This window comes from Patagioenas fasciata, chromosome 2, assembly GCF_037038585.1.
Source record: "Patagioenas fasciata isolate bPatFas1 chromosome 2, bPatFas1.hap1, whole genome shotgun sequence".
Taxonomy (NCBI): domain Eukaryota; kingdom Metazoa; phylum Chordata; class Aves; order Columbiformes; family Columbidae; genus Patagioenas; species Patagioenas fasciata.
This window is the reverse complement of record NC_092521.1, coordinates 120,014,674-120,033,670: the sequence shown is the minus strand read 5'-3', so window position 1 is coordinate 120,033,670 and position 18,997 is coordinate 120,014,674. Positions and strand designations below refer to the sequence as shown.

The 18,997-nt window shown below is 35.7% G+C and overlaps 1 protein-coding gene across 5 annotated transcripts in view; it reads left to right on the top strand.

Moving 5' to 3' along the window:
- Positions 1 to 18,997, top strand: part of BBS9 (Bardet-Biedl syndrome 9) — a 330,225-nt gene that overhangs the window by 89,445 nt on the left and 221,783 nt on the right. For all 5 annotated transcript variants that reach the window (XR_011737694.1, XM_065831489.2, XM_065831490.2 and 2 more), the window contains one exon: positions 455 to 607. Coding sequence is in view for 4 of the 5 variants with exons in the window: in XM_065831489.2 (XP_065687561.1) it covers positions 455 to 607 (153 nt within the window). In the remaining variant the exon portion in view is untranslated. The remainder of the gene's footprint in view (positions 1 to 454; positions 608 to 18,997) is intronic.

The following is an 18,997-nucleotide window of genomic DNA, read 5'->3' as shown; positions in this document are numbered from 1 at the left end:
TGTTGCCATAGCTGATCTGAATATATAAAAGGAAAAAGAATTTCACTTCATAAAAAGGCAATCATGAAGTGCAGAATTTAGTACTTCTATTCATACTTAAGGGAATAACCATTTACTTTACGCTGCAATGAATATCAAGTCCAATAGAACCCTTGAGATCCTGGTGGTGGAATTTCATTCTTATTATTAGGCTTCTTGATGAGATACACATTCTCACAGATTATTGTGGCTGTTGACAATTAGTTTATATTTCAGTGGAAAATGTTAATTCTAGAAAACTAATAAGCTTCATGAGGAGTGTAAAATGTGAAACTGGTATAAACGACATTGTCATATTTGAATAAGGCACACTCTCACCAAAATGTCATTCTCCAATTTCATTTGGAATGTGCATACATAATGTATATGTCCATATGACCCTTAACCTGGATTCTTGAAAACCCTTAAATTGCAGCTACGTCTGAATGCTGAAAAATTTCAGGAGCTGTTATCTGAAAGGGCTGTACAGTTTCGAGCTATTGAGCGGCGATTGCTGACACGATTCAAAGACAAAACTCCTGCTCCTCTTCAACATCTGGACACCTTGCTAGAAGGAACTTTCAGAGAGGTCAGTACAGTTTGATTATGAGTCCAACCTTTCTTTATGTTGTTGGTAAAATTTAGCTTAAAGCACATAAGCTGTGCTTTCCTGGTTACATTTACTGTCCGAGTGACCAGGAAGCTGTAATTTGTTTAACCTAATATTCCCTGTAAATTTCCAGATGATTTGCAATGGTTTTATTTAATCTGCAACCACAAAGTCTTTACTCCTGCTTTGCTCCAACTTGACAGCACATCATTCTTTCCTAACTGATGTTGATAGTGTAAATATTTTATAGTTCATGTGAAAATATTTTATAGTTCATAGCTTGTGTAAATATTTTATGGTACACTGTAAACTAGTGGAATCTTTTGGCTGATGTAACATTCACAACAGAATTGTCTGAGGCTGACCATGTCCTTCCTCATGGAGATTTTATGTTCTAATCATATCAGAATGTGATAACTGCAGAAGAACAACGCTTTAAAAAAAATCATTCCTAAACCATCCCCATACTGGAAGAAGTACACAAGGAATAAAACCATTTTTCTTCCTTTTCCTGCCTCAGCCCTGCATTGATTTAGAATAACCCTTTCTAAAATGTTACTTTGTGTGGTTTGTGCTTTTCTGTTGGAGGATCTGATTTTGCTTTGTAACGTACCTTGTTAGAGAAGCTGAGTTACAATTAGATTCCTCGCTGGAAAAAAGACTTACCTATATGTGCTGTTGTATATCGCAACAACTAAAAACCAAAGGAATTAAGGAATTTTTTTTTCCTTACTGTTTGCTCTAAATTGGAGAAAACTGCCTTTAATTTTTTAATTATACATGAGTCAGCCTTGCTTTTATTTCACTCTTTACTGTGAATGAATTAACCATGAAATGGTTGAAATTTGAAAGCGGGGATTTTCTGATTATTTTAGGAAAAACTAGGTACTGTGATTGATGGACAATTCCTTAACAGTTTGAAATCATGTGACTAAATAAGCCCTAACAATAAACAAGAGTGAGTCTCTTGACTCTGCTTTTGCTGTGTACAATTGTTGCCTTTAAACTTAAATGCAACTGGGACGTGCCGGACAGTTTTCTTATGCCATTGAACTGAAAGATGAGTTCTGAGAATATGACAAAAATCAGGTAGTTAAAATAAATGTGTATTGCAGAAGCTTGTTTTGTAAGGTACTTCAAACCAAAATTAGATGGGTGATTTTCTTAAGAATTACTGTTTTAAGCTTTGTTAATTAGAATTGGTGTAGTTTAAAGGAGAACGAGCAAAAAGATTTATTTCCAGAGAACAAATGCTTATGTTTTCTACATTTGTTAAAACTTTACTTAGGCAAACTCACATTTTTCTTGGTAGATTTCCTTTGTCATTTTCTTTTGTTCATGTGAATCCCCTTGCAACAAAGAAATGTTATTGTTAGTACGAACAAAAGTATAGTAAAATAGTAATTATCATAGAGACTCCACTGCTGCATATGTTGTTTTGAAAGTGAGAGCTGTGGTAGGATTTCATATTGTCTCTTTGCTATATGAGTGAAATTAAATTACTTGATGATGCATTTGCTATTTTAAAGGAGACCTTGTTTTCTTTAATTCAGTATCATTGTCTCTTTATTTGAACAAGTACATCGAATGCAAATAGTTGAAGTATTCAAACTACAGTACATGTGTTTTCACTAAAGAAATGAGGCTGAATAAATGTGGACAGTGTAAAATGTCACTCCAAAAAGTCTTAAGTGTGTGGCATTTTTGACACTGGAATTAATATGTTTTTATTTTTGAGAATGCTGCTTTTCAGAAGAATTGTTCAAACGTGTTATCTCTATTTTTCCTTTTGGAAAGTTGTCCGTTCTGAGCACCATGTTTGTGTTTTGTAGTTTTCCTAATGCAGAATGCATTGAATGGAGAGTGAGGATCCACACCTCACCTTCCACTTCTAGTGGAATGGCTCTTGTTTGCTTTAGAGGAATTTGGATTGAACCCTGAATATGTGATGTAGAATTTTGAGGGCTTTTGTAATAAAATAGATACGATAAATCCCATAATAAAATACTCTGTTAGAAAATAAATAGATATTCATTCTCTCACCATTATCTGAGAATCTCATCTCCTCCCTTATGTTAAATATTTTTATAATGAAAAAAGAAAAATTTGGATTGGTTTATCCACTTGTTTTTTCACCAAAGTAGTTGTTATGTATGAAGAAAGGATTTGTTACTTTTTATACTGAATTTTGTAGTCAGAAGGGAAATGTGTATGTTTTAGTTTTCTAGTGTATTGCAGATCCCTTAATCTGCAACAGGAAGGAATTTCCACTCTAGTATAAGTATGTGATTTTATTATTCTTTTTAACCCAGAATCTTCAGGACTTGGGCTCTATATGAGTTATATTCTTAATAGAATAACTATTATAGCTTAAGAGTTTTTTAAAATTGAAGCTATGGTTCTTCCTATTGTTTCCCTTATTTTCCTGCATCAGAACAGTTATACAGCAGATATATAACCTTTATGTGAACAGCCTTTTAAATGCGAATCAAATAATAGTGAATAGTCAACTCACGTAGTTTCATTGCCTATGTGTGACACATACCTACTTTAAACTTATTCTGGACAGTTTCTTTGTCCATCTGCAAATTTTTATGAACAGTTGAACTGATTTGAATTTTATGACTGAAGTAGACTGTAAATATTAATTTTCAGATATTCAAGTAAAAGTTGTGTTTGTGTGATATGTAGTACATGTACAATGTATGTCAAACTTATAGATGCCAAACCAGGGAAATTTAATCAATCTGCATTTGATCCTCTGGTAAAAAACGTTTCTATGCATGAAGTAAATTTTTGTATTAGTCTTCGTACATTACCAGCAAGGCAGGATGTATTTAGTGCTACAATTACTAATGGGTTTATTATAAGGACACTTTAGCCTTACTTTCATCTTCACAGTTAGGGGGAAATGTATAAGGAGGCATCAGTGTGTGCAATGATGAAAAGCTAACTTTTGGTTTTATAGTCCTGTTTAGTCTTTTCTGCTAGAATTTGTCTTTCTGAAGTAATATTATAGGTCTAAATAGAGTTGGGTGAGTATTAACTACAGTTAACAAATAGTGACATCAGGTGTTCTGTTTTGGAAGGAAAGGAAAAGCTGCTATATATGTAGTAGCCTTGTATATTGGAAAAAAAAAGTTTTCCTTATGATGTTTAGGAATGATTTGTAGGAAGGTGCTATAAAAATAGTGGAAAAATAAATTTGCAATAGATGCTATTCATATACCTATGAATTAATTTATTGATCTCTGGTTAAAAAATTACCAATACAATTGGAGATGCTACTAGCTCTTGTTCTAAAAAAGGTATTGAATTAGATAAATTTAAAAGCAATTGAACAGTAGTTGAGATTGCATAGATGTTTTGTAGTTTAAAGGACTTCAAATATGAAATGAGATTGCAGCAATTTTTATGGTAGCTATTGTAAACAGCATGTATTTTGTATAATGCACACTTACTAGCGACACGTTATTGCTTGAACGTGTAGTTTAATGATCTTTAAGCTCTACAATGTGTTTTCTGTCATATTAGAAAAAATAATAATATGGCAGGAGCTGCAGGTGCTTGTGCTGGAATTATAGTTTTCGTGCATCGACTCTTGACATATATATTTGGGTTTCCAGGTACAAGCTGGAATTAAGTGTCATAAAAATCAGGTGGTTCAATTTCTTATTTCCTAGTGAATCTAAGCAATACTAGCAGTGTCTAGTAAGCTGTGTTTAGCCCTGTAACTGTGGTTAGAAGAATGCTGCGGTTATGTTCTTTTAGGGACAGAGGAGGAAGGATGAGCTTGGAATGTGGGCTGGAGTTCTCCTAGAACACTAACTGTTGCTTAACCACTCTTAAGTACTTAAAACATGAATCTGAGACAAGACTGAGCAGTTCAAGTTTACAAAAAAATGTAATGACAAAGCAATCCATTTTACCTTGCATGGTATTACAAGAAAAGGTAGCAAAATTAAGACAAACCATGAAGCAAACGGATCAGTCCTATACCCCCACACTTCCATCATATGTAGTAAGCATAGCTCACTTCCTATTCTTTGATGCATAGTTCTTCAGGTTTCCCGATGTACTGAGGCTTCTTCACCCCCACCCTGTAATACCATGGACTTGCTTGAGGTTTCTAATACTGACACCTCAGCTCTTACCCATTGCCTCAGCACCCCCGTGTACTAGTGCTGACTGGCAGCAGCCACCTAACCAGGGAAGATAGATGATGTCCCCTGTCTCAGCAAAAATACTGTCTCTCCCTTCCCAGTCTGATAATTTAAAAAATATCCAGAGGAAATTAATGATTTCTGGATCTTTCTATCACCATAAAATTTTGTGTGGTCATTAGAAAAAACACTTACTAGGGACTGACCAGCAGAACAGGTCTGACAAAATGGTCATCACAGTTGCATAGCCTTAGACACCTAGGCTTAATAACTACATGTTCTACCACAGTGGGTCTTTATTTTTGATTGGTGATACATTCAAGCTTTTCTTTCTTTAAGGTACATTTTAGGTAAATTTGAGAGCATCTTGCCATTAGGAAGAGTACATAACACACTTTTCTAAACAGCACTGCTAGAACTAGCAAATGCTGGAAGTTTATTCCCTCTATTTTCTCCTAATTCAGCTGTTCTGTCATGGTCATCTTACTCATGTTATTACTGAATAGCAGAAATACATGGCTGTAAGCAGCAATAAAGTGAATTACAATGTAATTTTCAGGTCTTTATCTGTAAACAACTACAAGTTGTCCAGTTCATTCTGCTTCCTGTAGTATATGGTGTATATGTATTAATCTTGGCTGGTCTTGTTCTTGCATCATGTGAGTTTTACATATGAATTTCAGCTGGAAGAGATTCATGCACATATGAATTTTTTATTTAAAGTCTCTGCTTGAAACAAGGGGAAAAGTATTCAAATAATCTTTCTGATTTCAAGAGGTGCTCATAGGTCACTGTTCACAGGGAACAGGAACACAGTTCCTACAGGTTTTTTTTTCAGTGTACTCTTCCTCATCTGTTCTCCATTCAGCATTCCTGTATTGTTTATCTTGTTCATATAGCTAGCAGCACTGGAAAGTGTAGCATTTCACCATCAGTCTGTTAGAAGTGGTCAACAAGCAAAATTGCTTTCAGGTAGAGATATCACAACTCCTCATTTAGAATAAGGAAGTCAATTCCATCAGGAGGATGCATTTTAATTCTTTATATGGCAGTAAACTGTGTGGGAATTTGTTGCCTGTGACTGAGAAAGCTGCATGTGAGGTGTTATAGGAATTTAATAATTCAACAAGCTAAGGTAGTCTGTTCCCTACCAAAGGGTTCCCATTTACTCTGTGGTCTGTGATCTGAGCTGTCTCTCACATATACTGCCCTGGATGTTACTTGGGAATCTCGAGCATTCAGTAGAGACTTCTGGAGAAAGAGATGAATTTTGTGAAGGATTTGGAAGTCAAATGTCTCTAAACGAATGCACTGCTTCTTTTAATCAGTAATATCATGGGAGTTGCCATGTCTTTTTCAAATGGCAGTTTTGAAGAAAGATGCTGCTAATATTTTCAGAACTTTATGAACTTCATTGTACAACTATTTCTTTGCTGTAGCCTAATTTAAACAGAAAGATGGACCATGTTGTTTTTGAGATGGAATTTAAGCAAATGTGCTATGGATTAATACCAGCTGCTAAAACTTAGGACTGGCCCACCGTTTCATTCCACAGCACAGGATTGGTATTTAGATGTCCTTACATTTGTTCATTGTTTATGGATGATTTTATTGCAGTTGGTTTGATCGTTTTGGAGCCCTTTAATCCCATCTTATTTTCAGAGTGACATTGAGTAGCCATACTGCATGACAGGATCTATTCTAGTCTTGAAAGCTGCTATTTAAATAATAAAATCTAGGCTAGCTTTGTAGTATTCTTTTTCTCAAAGAAAGAAAAAAAATTAGAGCAACACTTCATTGAAGTATGTAGGATCTGAGTTGCAGCTTTGTTTAAGTTTACTCTAAAATACACATACAGAAAGAACATTCAGCTCATGTTAAAGTGTTAACTAAATGTTTTTTTGGAAAAGCATCCAAAAAGAGTAAGCTATGATACAATAAACTTTCAAAGCTAAATGTATGGAGAAAAAGCAAAACTTTTGTATCCATGAACATAATTTAGGAGGCCATGGGAAGTGCACTAAATATTTATGCTTCTTGAGGTTTCAGCAGAATGTGTAATTAATCTGAATTTTGGACAGAACTTAAAGGAACTGAGTTAGAATCCCTTTGAGCACATCTTACTTAACAAGACAATTGTGAGGAATTTTCTCTTTTTTTGTGGTTTGTGATCAAGCAAGAGTGTTGAAACCTTGTCAAACAGTATTTTAAGCATTAAAATAGTGTCCCAGTTTTTGTCCATTTTATAGTATTTAGTTTTTATTGTAAGTGGTTATCAAGACTGACATAACTAGTTGACTCTGAACTGTATCTTCCGAATCATACGATTTCCTCTCTGAAATTTTGGCACTTCAAGTGAAAACCAATTTTCCAATTAACAGTTGACAAATATCGAAATGTAAGCATATTTTGTCCTTCTTGTCTAACACTTTTGATCAGTTTTCAGAATAGATCCTTAACTGTTTTAAACCGCCATTATTCCAGAGAGTCTGATTTAGAAGATGTGGCGTTCTGGCTCAGTGTTTAAGGGCTTACCTTTGTGCCCGAGGACATTGTCTGCTTTGCCTGCATTCAGCACCAGCTACATGTGAATGTGATGCCATCTAGAAGCTTTGCACCTGTGCCAAAGTTGAACAAAAACCACACTAATACACCTTCTTCATAACCCTGCCCTAATGTAGTTATGTTGCTCCCAGTTGGAGGTGGTTCACAGTCTGCTGTCTTTCAACTGAAGTGGAACGATTCTGTGATTGCCCGCACTCTCCTCTGCACATCTGTGCTAACCTTTTGCTGTCCTGTTGGGTGCTGTGACGAGCAGAATTGCAGGTGTTTTCTGTCTTCTGGTCTGTAGGCATGCGCTCTAGCTTCAAACTTGTATCTGGTATCTGTCTTGCTCAGAGTTTCCTGGAGTCCAGTTAATTCAAACTGGTGACAGGATTTCCAGCTTTCTCCAGATCTTGATATGGAATTTCTCCGGTACTGAAGATATGTGTATCTGACACTTAGAGTAAATTAGAATTTTTACATGTGCATATGCACATGCATTTTGTTGTTAGCATAAAAATTACAGCCGTTTGGAAAACAGAGCCACCCTGATTATAACTTTCTGAGTTAATTTCATTGCTTCAGCAAAAGATTTGGATCTTGTCACTGCCTTTTGAAAGGAAGCATGATCTCTCCTCTGCCTCTATTTATTTGTTTTCTCTTTTATCTACTCTCAGAATAAGATTCCCCCAGCTATCAAATGACACACTCCCATTTGATTTTTGGATCTCTTATTTCTGGGACTTGATTGCAGACTCGTGTGACTAAACTGACTTCCCTATAGTCAGGTGGGGTTTTTTTGTTTGTTTTAGGGAACTGGAAATACTGAAGGTTAGTAATACTCAGTGGTTTCAGGCTGTTAGATGGAGTAATTTTTTTGGATATTTCCACAGTGACTTTAGCATGAAGATGAAGAGTATATTGAACTCAAATATCTTTGCCCTCCTTAGATGTAGGTAATTTGTAGGCAGTAGCATAAAAACATGTACGTTTATATACATGTGTGCGTACATCTGTATCTGTATATACACATAATTCATCATATCTTCATTTTAGTTTTCAGAATTGTTCCTGAATGTCTTTCAGAATAGTGTGTCTTAAGAGCCAGAATTTTACTTCCATGATAGTTGATACCAACATGTCTAGTACCTTATATACAAAGAAGAACACATCTTCCCATTTCTCTCCTTACCTGATGTCCATCTACTGATTTAGGAAGCTAGGCTTTTTATTTCCGTTGTATAACCTACTACATAGGTCTAACATCAAATAAGTTTGGGCATTACAATTATTTAAATAAACTATAATTTTCTAATATTTTGAAAACTTAGGTGCTGTTCTTTGCATTATTTTAATAGTTCCAGTGCATGGAGCACTTAGATCTTTGGTGGTTTCTGGTCAGTGGCAAATAAACCTCATTGTGTTCTATTCACTAAAACACATGGAATGTCATTAAAGGTCCATTAACTCTTTGTTCAAGCCCCTTAGCTCTTTTCCTTTCTTATTAATTGGTTGATAAAAATCTCTAAAGTGATCATTAATGATTGAGTATTCTCTCCAGGATCCTACTTTTGACACACATGGCCTCAGGAACTCTGCATTTTGGGAATGATTCATTGCTTGATTAGTAATGACTTTTACCTCAAAGCAAAACCATTAGGGTTTATCATGCATGACTCAGAGCTATATATCACACCCGCTGCTGTAATAGTCATTTTCCCCAGATAATGTCAGTGAGAACTACACCCATAGTATAAATTAGGTCTTTTTGGCTTGAATAAATATGCTGTTCTTTGGAGGAGTTATATTTAACTTCTCTTGTTTTATTGCTCTTTCTGCTAAATGTAGTTTTTTCGTAGCCACTAAAAGTAGCTTACTGGCTATTACGTATAATTAAAATTCTCTATTTTACTGGTGTTCAAATAGTGTTATGTTTCTGTTTCTCTAAGACTTATTTAGCTTTAACAGTGGAACACTTACAATGTCATCAAAGCCCCTTTTTTATTGGAAGATGTGTTCCAAAAATGTCTGAAAGTAGTTAGCTGTGCTTAGGAAGCATATATTAAGATTGCTGGCACAACTCTTCTGTATTTTGGTCTGTGGTAGCAATTACTTGCTGCAGTGTGGGGCTGTCTTCAGGTCAGCCAGCTCGTGGGACAAATAGGTAAAATTGCTCTTCTTCGTTAAGGTATTTTGTGGAGGGAGTTAGATGCATATGAAAGCTGAAAACAATACAGTCATCACAAGAGAAAGAGATTGGAGGTAAAATGTCCGTGTGTGTGTAGATATGGCAAAAAGTGTCTCAACTGGGTTCTGCTGGGCTGCATTCAGTCTGGCCTGTCACATTTTCCACAAAGGAGGGTTTCAGCTACACTGTGCTGTGTCATACAGCCCTATCTATGGAATTACTCCCCTCAAGCTTGTTAACAGCTGGGTTTGAACACCCACTGCTCCATGCAAATCACTAGTGGATCAGAGGTGTGACTTTTTTTTCTTTTTTTTTTTCCCCCTCTTTGTATTTTTCTCACTCCACTCTTGGTGCTGTTCCCACTTTAAAGCTGTTGCACCAATGCAACCTACCATATTATTCCCCAAGCTTTGATTCAGTCCTCAGGGATGCCAGCAGATTGTACCCTCGGGTGCATAAAGGCATTGGCAGCAAGTGATTTGTGTTACTTCTTCTGATGTAAATGTTCTTTGACACTTCTTGTGACATTAGTTTCATTGGCTATTGCCTTTTTGAAAGGGAAAAAATAATATTCCTTTGTAGGAGTAGATCTTGTATCCTCAGCCTAACATGAGCTCACCAGACCATATATGAGGGATTTCTATAGGGACTGAAAGAACCTGTATGCATTTGAATGAGTGAAAATGGAACCAGTTGGCTACAATTCCACGAAGAAAAGAATACTGCTGCTAAGTCTTATTTCTCTGAGAGAAATGTCATATCTGATAATCTGAAATATCAGATGCCTGTGCTGAAGCATAACTCACTGACAGGCCCTTTCACTGGAGAAATGTACTCCATAGGCAAGAGAGGAAGTGCTTTGCAGTAGTGTTATCAAAACTTGAATAAAAAATTGATACCGTCTTCATAGAAGCATGGAAAACACTGCTATTTCATACTCCCTAGAAAGTTTCCTATATCAGTCCTGTAATTATGCAGTACAAAAGCATTTGAGGCATAAAAACTACACAACTGAGAACAACTAGTGAGCATATGTGTTGGAAGATACAATGGTTACTTTGCGAGTTTGAATACATGATCTTTGTGAAATAGTTTATTTTAATTGAGTGGTCCAGCTGTGATGAATTAAGTGAATATTAAATTATTATTGCTTTCAGTTCATTTCTGCATACAGTACTCTGAATATTTTTGGTGGCTTCTGATGTAGTTTTAGTAGTTTGCTTTTGGGTGGCTACTGTACTTGTTTTTCCAGTGTGTACATGGGTGCTGTGCCTTTGGGTAGCTGAAATAACGTTGAAGTAGATAATTTTCTGGTGTAAACTCAGGATAAGTGATACTGATTTCTTTGATGTACGATTTCTGATGATTTTGCATTGTGATTGGATGGCAGGTGTATGTTGGTTTCAACTGCATGCTGATTAGATATTCCACAAACTTTGGTACTCAGATTCAGTGAAATGCTTGGGTTTGTGTTGACTCATATGTTAATTATACAAACAACTAAATAATAAGGAGAAGAGCTGCATAAGTCATGTAATTTAATAGTATTTTATGCCAAACTCTGATTTGACACAAAAGAAAAAAAACTCCCTCCTCCCTAAAAAATCCCCAAACCAAAACACATACACACAAACCCCCACAAAACAAAACAGCAAACCAAAACCAAAAAACCCCAAAACTGCTGAAAAATAAATATTTGAGGGCCAAATTAACTAGATTATTTACTCATCTAATGCTTGTAGATCTTGGTGTGAGTTTGGTACTGAAGTGGATTTGGTTACTGTTGTATCTTTGCTGTAAACCCAGCAAAACCAAGCTATTTTGTCTGCTCACTCAATCTAAAACCATTTTACATCAATCCCTGCAATGACTTATTTCCATTAACCTGTAGAGAATGAGCATCTAAATCACTGCTCTGTTGATCTTGGATACACTTACAGGTGTGACATTTAATTTAGTCACTGATGGTGGCTGGCCCAAAATGACTTGTATAGACCATTATAGACCAATGTCAGAAGTGGGAATTGACTTCAGGTCATTAGTCGCCTGCTCTGTCCAGTACACCTAATACTGCTTACCTATTTCTTGCACACTTCTGATCAGTTGAATTAGGATGCTGCTTGGTATTACTTACCAGGGGCAGTATAGTAGTGAACTATGGATTCCTGGAAAAAAAAAAAAGGTAAGTATAGACACTTTATTAAAAAAACCCCAAACTGTTTCTTTGTGTGTGTGTTCCTTTCAATCAGCTCAGAGCTGCTGCTCTAGCCACTACCTCTCTGAGGAAAAATGTAACTTGTGTGGTCATTCTCCCAATTTAGATCTTTTTAATAAAAGGTACAGTTTATGTTGGAGCTAAACTGTTGGTTAAGCCTGTAAATTGACAAAAACAAAAGGGAAAAGAACTTTCTTCTCCGTTTCTTCTTGCCAGTTGGCATCTCAACAGCTCGCTTATGTTTCAGTTGTGCTTAACTACTAACTTCCAAAGAGTAGGTATTTCTATTTTGTGAAGCCTTTAATTATTCTGTTGTGGATAATTTAAACCACTATGAAAAGGAAAAAGGTGGTTAATGGAGGAAAAGTTGGTGTAATGAACAGAGGAGTTCAGAAGTCAGGCAGGCAGAAGACAGTAATGAGGAGTATCATAACTACAGATATATTTATTTTAAGGCTTTTATTAAATATCATGTTCTACCCATTCTGCTTGCCTTGAGTTCTTTGATAAAGTTTTGTGGCTGCCGTTTTCTTGGTTTAATATTGGCAATTTGTTATGGATACAGCCTTGTTATTATTTAGACATCTTAAAATCAAGTGTTTGCTTGAGTCCCTTGTTGGATGGATGACCAGGACACTGAAATGTTGAGGTGTCACGTTTTGGCCATAGCAGCTGTAATCCTTGTTTTCCCAAAAAGCCTTTTGGTCAACCTAGAAGATACATGGGTACTGAAGACTATACTTGTGAGGCTAAATTCCTGTAACATGGGAAGGAGAAGTGGAGAAAAAGACATCATATCACAGGAACTGAATTTTTTGAATGATATTTTTAAAGGAATAATTCAATTTCCTTTTAGGTAATGTGAAAGTATTTGGCATGGGTGACATAATTTTTATCTTGTTCATTGTTTATACTCCTAAAGCAAATCTACTTAGAAAAAGCAACACCTATTAAAGGCCTTTGAATTCAGAGTCTTTCATGTTACAATGTATCTATTTACAGCTGTCAGTAGGCTCATAATATATTTAGCTTGAAGAGGTTAACAAGCATACCTTAGAGTGTTACTTTTATTTTCTGTTCTGTGACACTTAGCAAAATCCCATTATACAACTGAGTAGTATTATAATGTTAAAATGTTAATTTGTTCTGCATTCCGTTAAAATTGGATTTTTTTCTTGTGCATTGGCCCATGCGTTTTGTATAAAACCTATAATTTAAACACTACACCATAGAAATGCCCTAAATTAGTAACCTTTTGCCTTTGCTACCTCAATTACCTCTCATTATTTAGTACTTAAAGAGCAACCTCTAGCTATTGGTTAAATATTTGCTAGCTAATTAGATTTGTCATGTTAAAGAAAACAGTAGCCCTTGCCTCTGTTCTAGTTTGAATGGGGTTTCACAGTTTTGAGAAAATTCCTTGCTTTGGTGGAAAAGTAAACTTTTTGCATGTTCCTTATTTTTTTCATTTCTCCTTAATGAGTATTTCGTTGTGCATTAGTTGTCTGTTACATTCCAAGAGGCAACTGAAAGTCTGTGTAAAAATAAGTATTTTCAAAAAGATTGTTGTGTATCAGTACATTCTATCTCTTCTAGCTACATTTATTCGTTTTAGTTTTTATGAGCAACTGATACACTCAAATTCTTTTTTTATTGTGGAAAAAATATGAATCAGATTACTTGTTGGCTGCTAATAGATGTCTTTCAGATTTTTAACTCCTTTTAGGAAGAAGTATGTATTGTTTGATCAGAATCATGAGGAATATAATTCATTAAAACATCTGTTAAATTGTCTTTTCTGACAAATTAAAAGACCATTTCTCCTGTTTACCTTTGTTTTTGTTTTCTAATTCTATGCAGAAATTATAAACTGCAGACTTTATGAACAGCTTGCATTTTGGCTTAATCTTCAGTATTTTATTCACTTCTACTGGATTTTAGTTTTGCATTTTATTTTGCTTTATCTTTCACTATTTTTCCTTTGCATAAGAGTGCATGTGAAGATATTGTAGTCTATAGTTGCAATTAGTTAGAATTCCATGATGTGAAATTCCCTGTTATATGTAAGGATACCCTGATTAATTTCCTCTTTTCCTCTTTTCTTTTTTTTTTTTTCTTTTCTTTTTCTGTGATCGACAGTAGTAGAAGCTTGTCTACAACAGATTTGTCCATCTGCCTTCATTCCTACCCAGTACTTAACTACTAATCTCCTTACCTAGTTCTTAAATCATTGCCAGTGCTGTTCATTTGCTTTTGGAAGCCCAGTGTCTCCAAAAAGTTCATTTACCCATTCTTCCTATATGTTTCGTTACATTATGCATTAAAAATTGCAGGCTGGCATGGTTACAGTTCAAAGTACAACTCTCCATTTATATTTATTCTTGTGGTATCACTGACTTTTTGTTTTTAACAAAGACACCAGAGACAAATGGAGAAAAACATGTTGATATAAGTCTTCATCTTGCTCATGTGTTTTTTTTTTTTTTCTTCTGTGGGAAATCCATCTATGGAACAGAGAAACATTTGGCCTCTAGTGTGTAAATTTGTTCCTATGAAAACCAGTTTTAATTTCTGATATGTGTTCTATTAAACTTATTTGAGGACTGTTCTGGCAGGAATGCCAGCGGTGCGTTTACAGAGAAACCAGTTGCCATGACCAGTTTTAGGCTAAGTATTTCAACCTTTGAAGTAGATAGTTTTTTCTGAAAAATTCTTTTCATGCTTTGTTTCCTATGTCACTGTTTATGTATTCTATATTGATAAGGTCTGAAACCATTACTTCAGAATTCGTATGAGGGCTTGAGCGATTTGTTGATTATCGACTGTATTTATTCTTGGTTTTGAATTCAGCAAGGCAGTCTGTAAGGGCAATGACTGTCTAAGAGGCCCTGTTGTTCTTTGGAAACCCTTCCCTGAGAAGAGTTTTTGAGACTTACGTGGATTACAAAGCATTAAGAAGTGTCATTCCTTAATTTTCTTTCCAAGCAAAATCGCCCAAATACAATTTTAGCAGGTATTAGTAAAAACTTTGTGTTCTGGAGCTGGTGCCAACATCTGTATTTGCAACTCCCAAGGCAGGTCTGAGTGAATGCTTTTCTTCATTGCCCACAGAAGACTGCTAGAACAAGCCTGTGACATTTCTGTTTGGTTGCATCTGTGTTATTTACTTCCCCTCCAGATTTTGTTTGTTTGTTTTGTTTTGTTGGGGGGGGAAAGTTTATGGTCACTGCAAAGGAGTTTACTCTCTGGGGGTGGGGGAGGGAAGGAAAGAAGAAAGTCATAACCCTGTTTTGATCACAGGTGCATTTTTCTAGTAGGAGGTTGCATGTAATTTGTGTAGCATGTTTGGGTGATTGTGGAGCAGATCCTCAGCCAGAATGAATTATCATGGGAGTTAATAGTTCTGACTGTTGACACAAACTGTTCTCTAGCCCAGGTAAGTTTCTTTATTTTTCGATGAAACAAATGGGACTGTAGATTTATTAAATTCCTTAAAATGTCCAGTAAATGGTAGTAATTTTTTTTAAGATATTGAAAGTCTTGTCTCATTTTATGTGAATATTATAATAACCCATGTTATCTCTTAATTTTTTCGTATTTTGATCAGGGATTAAATGTAGGGTATTTGGTTTCTGTGCATGTGTGTTTTGTTATTGCTTTTTTTAATACTGTGTTTATCAGGTGAAGGATAGTTCATGCAAGTTCGGACTCTTCCAATCTGTGTTTCAAGAGGCTTTTCAGTGCCTTACTGAAGCACCGAATTTGTTGTTTTATTCTGAGCAGTAGAGAACCCTCTTCAATCCTGTTCTATTAAGGACTGTTGCTCTATCTTTGAAAACAGGCCACTTCATTAGATCAACTAAATATGGATTTAAATGTTAAAGTTCTGGTTTGAAAAATACGTGCCCTTCAAAAGACCATGGGAAATAGGATTTCTGGATTTTTGCCTTTCTCTTTTGTTAACTTTTATGTTGCGTAAGGAACAATATTGCTTTCAGTTGAAAAAAGAATTGTTCCAGCAGAGTGCAGCAAAAGACAAATTTTGTAAATATGTTAAGCTTTCCTTTCAAGCGTTTGTATGCTTTGACAAAGGAAGAACTTAGATAAGGAACTTATAATTAATAATATACCAGATAAATTGTGGAGGAACTGTACAAGGAGATTATGGCTTAGTTATTTCTGGAGGTTTTTCCTTCTGCTACTCTGAGACCTTGGTAGAATTTACTAGGGAAATAATCATTAGAGAAGTGTTAATATATAGTGAATAAGTGAAATCTAAGATCTCTCAAACATCCCTGGTAAACAGAAGCAGAATTTTGAATTCTAGTTAGCTAAATGCTACTGGTTAGTAATTTATCTGACGCTGGACTGCAAACTGGTGGAAGAGTTGAGATTACAATTTAGGATTTTTGCCTTCTTCCCCACGCTTAAACTATTAGACTCCTCTGTCTTATACAATTTAAGCTAGTAATTTTTTTCTCCACCCCCTGCTTGGTTGTTTAGAAGTCATCAAGCCTTTTTTGTTGTTGTTGTTCTTTCTTTCACCATAACATGCTAAAATGTCCCTTATCTCTTTGAAGCCTTACTTTAAATGAAAAGATTGTAGAGTTACCTTGAACCTCCAAAATGTAAGTAAGAGTAGTGTGCAAATACTGGTTTCTGGATAATGTATACAATTTGAGCCAATTTTCTAGTGTAATCTTGGGGAAAGTTCCCAATGATGCAAAAGGATTCTTGCATGTTCCTTGTATGTCTGCATGTCTAGACACAAAACTTTAAGATATTTTTCTTTATACAGGCATAGCTTTGCTGGATATTAACAATATAAAAGAATAGTGAAGAGACCACCTAGAAGTATGGGGTTTTTATAACAGTAAAGCCAGTAGTAGTTTTCAGAAGCTGAAAAAGAGGAAATTTAGTCTTAAAACACACTGAGTGTATGAGCTACATATTTAGCTAATTAAAAAGTGAATATATGTATATTTAGAGATTGAAAATGAAAATGGATATGTAAAATATTTCTTAAGAAATCTCAAAGGGATGTAGTTTTCCTTTACTCATCTGTTAAAATTTATATAATTTGAATCAAGCCATACATTTTTACTAATAGTTCTAGTGTTGTTCCCATGTCAGAATGTGGATTTAGAGCCCTAAGCTGGGTTATGTTTTCACTGTTTGGGTTGCAGCCTGATCCCCTGGTCCTCCTGATCCTGGGTTTCAAAATGCCTTGCACTGCCAAAGTTAAAGTAGGAAACGTTCCCAGACAAGTTCATTCTCAGCTCATTAATCAACATGAACAGGAGAAATGAGAAACTGAGGATGAGTGAGTCTGGGATCCCCATCTAGTTGTTTATAGGCACTGGAGACCCATCATCCCCACAGTATGACCTCCCGTGCTTCAGTCCATCCCTTTTCCCTCTTGGCACAAGCCACCTTTCTTGACACCTTTGCCCAGTAGACGTACAGGGTATTGCTTGGTTTACTAGTCCCTCCTTCCTCCTCCTCACTGGTTAGATGTGGATGGTTCTCCAGGGCACAATGAGAGAAGTAACCTATGGAGAAGCTAATGTTGCCATGCTGAAGGGGGTAGTGATGGATGGCTGAGGAGAAATCAGAACAGGCTTTTAGGAGATCATCTCAACATTGCAGTCTGCTGCAACCAGCAGTTCCCCAAATTTCTCATGTCCCCTTGCTCTAGCAGCTGGTGGTAACAAACTCTCATATATGCTGAATGATTTTCTTCCTTGAATCTCTCAGATGGCAGTAAAAGAAAGTTTAAGTTGAAAATGCCTGGGTTTTGTTTTGGTCAAGACCTTTAATGCAGTGGAAATAACTCTCAATTTCTGGAGTACCTCTAGACTCCAATTGGGCTTAAGGCACCCAGTGTATTGGATGCTGTGCAAGCACAGAATAAAGCTTTTTCTTTTTTTCTGAAGATCTTGCCATTTCAATACACCAAATCCTAACCAAGTTTTGAGTTTAACAAATCTAATATCCTTGGGCAAGGATGGAGGTCAGAGTGATATGAACATGGAGCGATTTAGGAAAGCTGTTGCACAATAAGATGATTCTGGGTTCATTTATTGGCTTCTCTAATGCTGTTTTTTGTTTAAATTTTTGGATCTGTCTCAGTCTGTAGTCTGAAGGGAATTATTTTACTGACCTTTCCCATACCAGAAAATCTTAACAGAGCAAGAACGGTGTGAAGCTCATGTATTTTTCTTGCCTCAGCTTTGTAAAGACCTTATTTACAAGAAGACAAAGGGGAATACATTTAAGAGTCACTCACTAATGAGAAAATGTGGTTGTTGGAATGGCCATTATTCTTGTGAAAGTGATGCTTCATTTTACAGAGCACATTGTTAGTCCTGGTAAATTAAAGAAAAAGTGGTCAACAAATACAGGCTACAAGGATCATGCAGAAAAGTTTACAATACTCTCTGAATAGTGTGGGACATGTGGCAGTGACCAATTTAAGGTCTGCTCTACAGTATTCCTTATCTTAACATTTCTTTTGTGGTAGCATAGTGTGGCCACACTCTATTTGGAACCCGTCTCTGCAGGCAATACCAATAATTACCTCAAATATTGTACCAGATAATACAGTATTTGTGTCTTTTTTTTTAAAACAGAACAAAACAAAACAAACAAAACAACAAACACACACAAAAAACAACAACAAAAAAAACCAAAAAAAAAACCAACAACCAAAAAAAAAAAAACACAAAACCAAAAACATAATAGGTACCTTCACACTGCTATTTATTTATTTATTAATTTATTAATTAATTTATTTATTTATTTTCCACCCTGCTGTTTGGAAGTTTCAAAAATGGAAAGATGGAAAATAAAGTGATTCAAATTTAGACAAACAGCAGCTACTTGTTTTACAGAAGCATTACTTTAATCCTATAAAAACTGATATTTTAAATTGGCACTGACAGCAGTCAGGAGACATCCTCTGACTTTGCCTTCTGGCAGGCCCAGAGGTATACCTGCCAGCTGTCTGGAATTTCTGTGTAGGTAGTTTTTAATTGTGTTTTTGGTTGCTGGTTGCCTTGTGTAGGAAGACCACTGGTAGATCTGAAATCACAATTTGAAAAACTTGCAGAGTTTGCAGATGGCCGCGACAGAGGTATCATTGCGAAGATTTAATAATAATAAATGAACCTGAAGGTAGTCATAAAAGCCCTTTGGTTTGAGGAGAGTTTGAGATGATAATTATGCCTTGCTAATTACCATGATGGGAGTCAGTAGAT